The sequence below is a fragment of the Capsicum annuum genome, chromosome 12 (genome assembly GCF_002878395.1).
Source record: "Capsicum annuum cultivar UCD-10X-F1 chromosome 12, UCD10Xv1.1, whole genome shotgun sequence".
NCBI lineage: Eukaryota > Viridiplantae > Streptophyta > Magnoliopsida > Solanales > Solanaceae > Capsicum > Capsicum annuum.
In genome coordinates, this window is record NC_061122.1 from 208,371,335 (window position 1) to 208,381,652 (window position 10,318).

Here is a 10,318-nt window from a genome sequence, read left to right on the forward strand (position 1 = left end):
GATGTGTTATCAAGCAATTGAAAATATCAAAGTAATTTTGACAAGAACTCTTACTAGCTTCCATGGAAACAACAACTGGCCAGATTTTTGTCTTGAAATTGAATGTCTCAGGCAGAGGATTAGACAAGTCATGTGGCACATGCCTTGTGCTGGGACTTTAAAAATCAACTCGGATGGCAGCTACATTAGTGAAAATGGGAGAGATGAAATTGAAGGATTAGTTAGGAATAGCCACGGAGACCTATTCATGGCATTCTCTATTCCTGTCTATTCCGGTAGTAGCAATATGGCTGAGGTCATGGCGATCGAGTTTGGCGTAAAATGGTGCTATCAATTTAGGCATACCAATTTTACTCTAGAGCTTGACTCTATGGACTTAGTTAACATGCTCAACAACAGTGGGAAAATCAATATGAAGCTCAAATCAATGATAGACTCTATCAACAATATCAAAAACAAAGTCCATATGCAAGTTCAACACTGTTATTAAGAAGGAAATCAATTAGAAGAATTCTTAGCAAAAATGGCCTCCAACTCAAACCAAACTCTCATCACTCACTCTTACAACATTCTTCTGAGACAAGCTAGAGGAGCTTTCTTACTAGATAAATGGCAACTGCCAAGCATTAGGTGTAAATATGATAGAGCTAATTTCTTTGTAAGTTAGTTTTATTTTTGTTTCATGTCCTAGAAGGCACTAGTTAATTTTGTACGCCTTCTAGTCTTTTTTGGGTGTTGGTTTCACCTAAGGCTTAGTGTTGTATTGAGGTCAGGTCTAGCCCCCTTCTGCTCCTTTTTTGATAATACAACACAACCCGAATCCCTGGGTTAATTTTTTTTAAAATGTATTAGTAATAATTGTATTAGTAATGTTTGTGTTAGTTATACTTACATTAGTTATACTTATATTTTTTTCGGTGAAAGTAAGAAATTTTATTAAACATCAACCATCAACACTACAAAACCAAACTCAAACAACAGAACCAAAAAAACCGAGCTCAACTACATAGAGCTTTAGCATTTTCATCCTAGCATTGTCCAGATCACCAACCATATTTCCAAACTTAACATTTTTCTTATGCAGTATGGGTTTGATGTATTAAAAATAAGATACATTGCATAATTTCTTTTTTTTTTTTAAAAAAAAAAAGAAGATTACAAAAATACCCTTCATATATATAGTGGAAAGGTTGTGGAAAAGATTTTGAGGAATAATTATGTATTTAATCATGCTAATATATGCATTAGAATCCACTACATTATTAATATCATTGATTTTGAGGTATCAATAATACATACCTCAATACACAATATAGTGTATAACTAATGCAAGCATTAGTTATGCCTAAGCTAAAAAAATATATGAAACAAGGTACTAATAACACACAAGACTAATGCATACATTATTCTTTTTAATACACTCTATCAAACGGCCCCTAAGTGTTTTTATAGCCCACAAAGGTAGGGATAAGAGGAGGAGGCAAAACTTTTTACTAAAAGGTTCAAAATATGAAAAATTAAACACACAAAAAAGTCAAAGTAGGTTCTGTCATCTACTATATATATATAGACAATAGAATAGTTTTAACCATATATAAACATTATAATTTTTTATCAAAAGAATGCGAGTGAACCCCTCGACTCTACCTAGTTCTACGTCTAATAGGGATAAAGAGTGAAGTAAATCCACTCTCTTGTTACCTAAACCTACACCGGGCATGTTGCTGTCCAGCTTGACAAGCAATTCTTTCTACAGTAAGTCTATATGTGCATAAAAAAGACCGGACAGACACCTATGATGCCAACTGCATCGATCCTTATTTTGGTCAAACTTCTGAGACTTCAAAATTACTAAAAAATTTACTCTTGTTATACATGAAATCACGTTGCCCACAGATAAAATGAGCTCATAGAAACTAGACAAAGGACTAAAGTAATGTAATATACTTAAATATCACCAACACACTTAAGATGGAGTTTTAAAATGTGGACAAAAGATAAGTAAGTTGATTCTGAAAGAAGGGAATGCAATTTTAATTCTAAGGTTAAACTGATTTTATCACTTGAGTTAATGGTACCAAAACACATTTAAAATATTTTACTTTTTTGAGTTTTAAATCTGAACTATCAAACGTATTATTGTGAATTTTCTATATGAACTATTACCAACTATTTAACAAAGTACACCTCAAACATCAATTGTTTACTTTTTCTACTTGAAAGAGAGTAATATTTCATTAGAAAATATGAACAAATAATCATTGAAATGAGTTTTAATAAATAGTTGATAATAATTCAGATAGAAAACTCCCACACCTGATAATTCACGTATGCAAATAGCTCAAAAAACTTGAATATATTTTAAATATGCTTTTGACCCTTCACTCTTTTACTCTCTCTCTCTTTTTTTTTTATTTGCATCTAAATTCATTTTGCTTCTCAAAACTAGGTAAATTACTATCCAACAAAAAAATCGGGTTTCTCAACTAAATATAGAAGTAGTAAAATCCAATTAATATTCTAAACTTTGAGTAGGAGTGGAAAATATTTGAGTATACAATTGCTTTATCACCTTGAGTGAATTTATTCGACGTCAATAAAATTAATCAGATTAATAATTTCGCCTAGTTAAATTGAATCAAAATTAATTTGATCAGTAGGTTCGAAATACAGAATGATTAAAGATTCCATTTGTCTATTCTGTAGATGATAATTATAAAAACATCATAACAATATATTTGTTTTGTTTTCCTATAAATATGCTCCAATACTTGTCCTACATTACTACAACTTTTGTCAAGGTTCCCCTATAGTCCATAGATCTCTTACTATTAATTAGCCTCCTAAAAAACTTAGTTCAAGAAAAAGAGAGATGGAAAATTATAGTGAGAATGGATTTTTATTAGATGAATTACTTGCTTTTAGAAGTGATTTATGGGAAACATATTTTCCCACAGAAAAGAATAGTAATATTAATTTCTATTGTAACAGTAGTTATGATTATTTTGGGGAAAATCCTTATCCCATTCCTCTCTTTCCTTCTACTACTCATTCTAATATAACCACCACTTCTTTTGAAGACTACCACAACAATTTTTCAATTGACCAAAGTCAAAATTATTCATTACTTAGTGATTTTTATAGCACACAATTAGTGCATGAGTTTTCTCCAGTAGAACTCACTGATTCTTCCAACAATTGGTTGGACACTCCTACTCCAACTTTCACTTCCCAATTACAAGATTTCTCATCAATCTTGGACAATCTTGAAGTTGGACATTTTGCTTGTAAATTGGAGAGAACTCAATCAACTGAATCAACAACTATAGCACCTATTTTCAACATTGGTAATTCGCTGTGCCCTGAAAAGAAGGCCAAAACAAAGAAGGCAAATGGTGAGCCTTCTAAGAATCTAATGGCAGAAAGAAGGAGAAGGAAACGTCTCAATGGTCGTCTTTCAATGTTGAGATCAATTGTTCCCAAAATTAGCAACGTAATAGAGTTTTTTATTATTTTTTTAAAATTTTGTTTATTATGCAACATTAGTTAAAGGAATAATACATCTAATGTTTGAGTTAATTAAGCTCAAGATCCATTTTGTTCTATTCTGATATAATAAATTGACCTTTGCAGATGTACAGAACGTCAATCCTTGCGGACACTATAGAATACACGAAGGAGCTTATTGAGAAGATCAACAATTTGCAACAAGAAATGGAATTAGGGCCAAATCAACTTAGCTTGATGAGCATTTTCAAGAACGAAAAGCCCATTGAAATGTTTCTCAGAAATTCACCTAAGGTATGTATCTTCGGAAAAATTTGGTCAATTCAACTGAATTCATTACTTTCTATTCGAATTTTGTATAAATCTACAGAAAAGATTATGTTTATGTGTAATTAGATTATGCTCATTTTGGATCCATTGACTTTTTGACTTTATATATATTGATATAGTTGTGAATTCTAATTTGGTGTCATATGCTTTATTGCAGTTTAATGTGGAAAGGAGGAATATGGATACAATAGTGGAGATTAATTGTGCAGGGAAATCAAGTCTTTTGCTATCAACATTGGCAGCACTTGACTCCTCAGGCCTAGAACCTCAACAATGTGTTATAAGTTGTTTCAATGATTTTGCAATGCATGCTTCTTGTTCTGAGGTATCAAATTAAAAATTTGTGGAACTCTAAATGTTCTTTTATTTCGACCTCATTATTATTTTAGAGTAAATAGTTCTCTCCATTTTAATCTATGGCATAATTTGATTAAATATGGAGTTTAAGAAAAATATTAATGACTCTTAGAAATTCGTATTCTTACGTATGTCATAACATCTGTGTGACTAAATTTTTTTAAAAATTTATGATATTAAATATATCAATAACATTTGTGTAGCTATAAAAAATTATTATTAAGGTTTACGTGATAATTTAAACGACATCCAAATCTAAGAAGATGCATGAATTATAAGACAACGTAAATTTCAATATAAGCAATTTCTACCTATCAAATTGTCATGGTATGTTTAACACAAGAAAAGAATGTTATTAAGGATGGTAGAGTCTATCAAATTGTCAAGTTGGGGTAGTTAGGACAACGTAAAGTTTAACTGTACTACTTAATAACTATATATTATACGAAAAGAAAATGTTGTCACACAAATTTGGGACGAAAGAAATATTTGTTTTGTCCATTTTTCTATCTAGAAAAAATAATGTAATTTGGTGATTTGATGTATAAATCTCAATGTTAATTTTGACTCTTATACGACCTAAATTGTTTTGATGATGATGATAGGAAATGGACCAAAGAGGACTTGCAAATCCAGAAGAAATAAAGCAGGCACTATTTAGAAATGCTGGATATGCAGGAAAATGTCTCTAGTTTTCACCAAATTTAGAGCCCAAAGAAAGGGAAAAATTGTTGAATGAATTTTGTTAAGGGATATATCATTCTTTTTTTCTTTTTATTTCTTCAATATAGGATAGATATTTTTGAATCTGCATATTATTTTGCGAAATTTTGAGCCCTCTTTTTAGAGGCTGCACTGGTTTGTTTTCTTGGTTATCCAAAACAATTTAAGTGATTTTCTTCTATCGCAGCAATACATTATAAGTATCTGCTACATATACTCATTACATTGTAGTATGGGATAAAAAGAAGAAGAAAGGTATTAAGGATTTTTATTTATTGGTTTTCCATTTCTATTTCTTATCGCAATTTAATTTAATTGGATATATATATATTACTTGTACAAGCAAACTTTCGATATACATGTCTAAAGTTTTGTTTACTAAGTTTAAACTTTGACATATGTGCTTGATGGCTTGCCAAGCCCAAACTTCGACATACGCCCAAACTACATGCCTAAAATTCTATAAATTTGAAGTTCCATACATACATATTCTATCAGTCTTCATTTCTATCAAATCTCCAACATTTTCCATGACACTCATTTCATTTAATTCAAGATTTATTTCCGCAAGCATGTAACTACGGTAATTAATTAATGTTTTAAACTTTTTCAACAGCGACAACTCACGCGAATTAAGTTCACTTTCATATTCTTCTATGTTACGTCAAATCAATAGACACGTGATCTATGTCTTTCGTATAAACTTTTATCTAATTATAATTAACTAACATATATATTATTTTTGGACTTATCTTTGTTGTTTAAGCTTCTTCATAGTTTCCTCAAGTCATTTATGACTTCAGTGGGACCGACGTTTCAGTGAACGAGCAGTTCGTTTGGTTTTTAGAGTCAATTCCCTGTTTTGAAGTCTTCGTTGGTTTCAAATAACCACCGAGCAAAAACTTCAGCAAAACAATCTCAGATGCAAATTCCGACTGCACCAGCAGATCCAAAATATCGATTTTAGGTTAGGTAGACCTTTGGTTCGGGTCCCAATGCACCCGAGCTCCTTTCGACCTATTGATCGAAAAGTTGAAAAATCAAGAATATGGGTGTGGAATTCACATTTGGTCAAAACGATCTCGGATTGAAAATTCAACTTCGCCAGTAGATCCGAAACGTTGATTTTAGGGTGGTAACATATTTGGTGATTTTACAGCTTTTAGATCTCATTTCGATCCTCGATTTGAAAAATTATAATTTCGGGTTTCGGGGGTCGACTCTGTGAAAACGATGTGGTGAAAGAAGGGAAGTCAGCTCAACCCTTCCAACTAACACTATTTTCACAGTGGTAACTAACTTCCGAAAAGTAGTTAGTAACTAACTTTGTAACTTGTAGTTTATGGAGTTAGTTAAGTAATTAGTCTCTAGAACATTCCATGATTAGGTATAGATACATGCTAAATACACATTGTACAATACAAGATCAAGATTCAATCAATGAGATCAATCTAAACTCTTTTTATCTCTCTCTTCATTTTCCATTCCAGTTTACAGAGTTCATCCATGATGAACTTTGATTAAGTTCATGGTATCAAAGCACAATTGATTCTGTTTAATCATCTCCATCACTGAGATTCTACTTCCGCAAATTTCAAACTCTTAAATCTACAAAGATCACATACAAGAATTACATCAAGAAAAATGTTTACAGATATAGTGACAATGGTGTACATGCTGAAGAATCAGCCAATTCATCCAGTAGAGCAACTGGAGTTCAACGTTCAGTGGGAATTGATAATAACCATGCCCTATTTTTGTATCCATCAGATGTAAGTGGCGTGTAGATTATCTTTTTTCAATTAACTGGAATTGAAAACTTCTCTATATAGTTTCGATCTACGAGACTGTCTTTGCTAGGAAGAAACAAGTTGGGAATGGTAGATAGTTCATGTTCTAAGGATAAATTCCCTCTTAAAATGAGTAACCACTAGGAAAGAGTAAATGCAATAGTACTTTCTTGGATCATGAGTGTAGTAGCTAAAAATATATTAGGTGGGATCATGTATGCCACTAGTGCACAAGCTATTTGGAATGATTTGTGTGAGAGATTCAATAAGATTGATGGTTCAAGAACATTCAATCTTCACAAAGAAATTGCAATATTTTCTCACGGAACAGCTTCTGTATCCCTGTATTACGCAAGCCTGAAAGGTCTGTGGGAAGAATTTGAGGCTTTGGTTTCAATACCTAGTTGTAACTGTAAGAGTTCCAAAGATTATGTTGCTCATCTCCAAAAGTTAAAACTATTTTAGTTCTTGATGGGGCTAAATGAATCTTATAGTCAGACAAGGAGACAAATCTTACTCATGAGTCCACTACTATGTATTAACCAAGATATGTTATGGTAATCAGCGATGAAAGTCAAAAATTAGTTGAAGCTACTGCAGAAATTCTAGGGTCTACTCATGCAATTATAGGTTATGAATCGGTTATATTTGTTGACACCCAATTTTTGCTCTCCGTGCCTAAAATTAACGTCTTCAGGCTTTCTATTCGTTAAAGGGCACGAAGCATAATTTTCACATCTTTATTACAATTGTTTGATTAATTATTGGTAATTATCCTTTCTTTAAGATTTTGATCAATTTTTTGTCATATTTTTATTTCTTATAATTTATTAATAATTTTTCTAATTTTAGGATTTTTATCAATTCATTATCGTTCTTAACATTTTACAATCACCCGCACACGTTTACGACATGACGTTATATATATAGATATATTTTTTACAGTATTTTTAAATTAATTATATTTTAATAATTTTAATATTCTTTACATTTTTCATTCAACATCTATATTTTACAGTCCACAAACGCTGAGTTGGATCAATTATTTTTGTGCAATATAATAATTCGATGTCATCACATCCGACAATGACCACTCAGTGTTGTCTCGTCACATCTGACAACGACCTCTCAATGACACTACCCTTTAGATAATTACTTTGTCCGTTGGTCAAAATGATGAAAATTGTTTGGCGAATAACTTAAGGACCTAAGGGTGTTCTATTATAAAAAGAGAGGACACCCCTTTATCCATTGGACAAAAGGGGTGCTCAATTTTTTGTATAAATAGGTGGTGGGAGGACACATTTTTTGCGGATATTATTTTTGTTCATTTCTTTCCTCTCTTTCAAAATACACATATATTTATTTTTAATAACTCATAAACATTTTTCCTTTGCAAACCCACATACATATTCATTCACAAGCATATTTTATTTATTTCATTTTTGTATTTTGCTCTTCAAAACACTCCAATGGATATATTATACAACAATTTCTATTTTTGACATTTTTATTCACAAAATAAACAACTATGCTATCATCCATTCACGGAGGGGGCCTTGGAACCACAATACACACACACACAAATATGGACTCCGCTGAAAAATTCTTTTTTTCTCCAAAGAGTCATCAATATACACAACAACAAGAATTTTCTCTCTCTCCCTTTTTCTTCACCTAACCTACCATATTTCAAAAGAAATCAAACAAAAAGTCTTAATTTTGATATTTGTAAGTTGGCTTTTGCAACATTCAAAATTCAAAATTCAAAAGCTCTTAATTTGCATTATATATCAGGGATCCAGTTCTCACGTTAGACGGACTGGGAGAGGGATACAACAAAAATAAAATCTGCTTCCTTTTGCTCTCCTTCCCCAATATATACACAAAACACATACCCACAAGAAAAGATCTCTCAATCTCTTGAATCTCTCTTTTCTTCGTAAACCATTCACCATTAACGACAAGCTCCGGTCACCGCAAAACCAAGCCAAGCCGATCTCACTCCCTCAAACCACCGAACACCATCCAAAACAGCCGCCATGATGACCTCACCCATATGCCTCTACCGCCGGATCTGACCAACGGATGATTGGCGTTTTCTTCCACCACCACAGCGCCAGTCACCTTCCTTTTCCCTCACTCTCCCATGTTGTTGTTGTAATGAAAAAAGGGGTCAGATCTGACCAAATTTATACATCTTTGCATTACTCCGGTGATTCTCCATTAAAGTGATGCCGCCACCACTACTGCGATACCGGATCTATGTTTTTTTCTATTTTCTCGAACATAAAAATCTACATAAAAAATGATAACTCTTTTCCTCTTTGTTTGTTCTTCATATTGTTGCTTCGAATACTGCTTGTTGTTGGTTGGAATAAGTGCTTTGGTGATGCCTTAGTCTGCTTCATCATTATGTTCAAGTTTGATGTTTATTTTACTGGGTTTTGGTGGAAGATTTGACTAAAAAAAGTATCACTTTGCTGCCTTGTATCTATTGTGAAACCTTTCGCTGTTTGTTTACTGCTTTTGGTTGCTATTCCTTGGCAATTATTCTGGACCTTTGTCCCTTATATTTTTATTACACTGATAAGGAATAAGATACTTTATTTAGAGCCGATGAAAAAATTATTATTAATTTTGAAGCCTCCGTAAACACTTTTCCTATACAAATACGTAATAAAAATATTTTTTTTGGCCGATGATGAAACTTTATAACAATACAAGATTTTACAATTCAGATTTTGACAAGACAATTTTGGACAGCCAATTAATTGAGCAACCACTTCGTAGCAAAATGATTTAGGACGGCCAATTAATTGAGCAATCATTTCGCAGTCATGACTTTATCTGAGCCCACTGTTTAATAAAAAAATATCTTTTTAAATATTTATATACACACAGACTTGTTCAATTTATTTTGATTATTATTTATTCGTTACTAACATTTTTACAAGTGTTTATACAGGTTATTTGGATTAATCATCGAGAGTTGCATTCAAAGAGGCCCTTTTAACTTTGTATTGTATTTTTATATTTGTACAAATGTTATTCTAGTGAAAATTTTATTTTTGGGGTGTTGGGCGGAATTTTCTTTATACAACTTCACCTCGTGTTTATGCAAACTTAGGTCGTTAACGTTTACACTAATAAATTAAATTAATCAAGTTAGTTTACATACTTTGACATCATAAACATTGTGATCTTTTTTGTTAAAGTAAACCTTTACTTTTTCATAAACTTTAATCAAACAAAGAACATTATTTTTCTCTTTCTCTTCATGACATATCAAGATATACTTTCTTTCACATGTATTTTTTTTTACATTTTTAATAATAATATGTTTTATTTATATATTTACTATACATAAATCTTAACATAATTTTAAATATTTATATTATTTTATATTTAATACATACACTTCTACATTATTTTTTATACCTCTTCCCTCTTTGAAAAATTAGTCTAGCCGTGTACCACACTTGTGGATTCTGAAGGATGTCTAACCCCTTCCCTTCGGAATAACTTGAACCCTTACCTAGAATCTCAATTGGTTTTTTGCAGACTAAAAACATTAATCGCATGTTAATCCTTCAATAGGTTTCCTTATT

At 31.7% G+C, this 10,318-nt stretch overlaps 1 protein-coding gene across 1 annotated transcript; it reads left to right on the top strand.

The window, feature by feature from the left end:
- The first annotated feature begins 2,803 nt into the window (after positions 1-2,803).
- On the top strand, positions 2,804-5,120 carry LOC107849785 (transcription factor bHLH61). Its single transcript, XM_016694342.2, has 4 exons — positions 2,804-3,493; positions 3,634-3,801; positions 3,995-4,162; positions 4,800-5,120. The coding sequence occupies exons 1-4, from the start codon at positions 2,873-2,875 to the stop codon at positions 4,884-4,886; spliced, it is 1,044 nt and encodes a 347-aa protein (XP_016549828.1). The 5' UTR covers positions 2,804-2,872; the 3' UTR covers positions 4,887-5,120.
- The last annotated feature ends 5,198 nt before the right edge of the window (positions 5,121-10,318 follow it).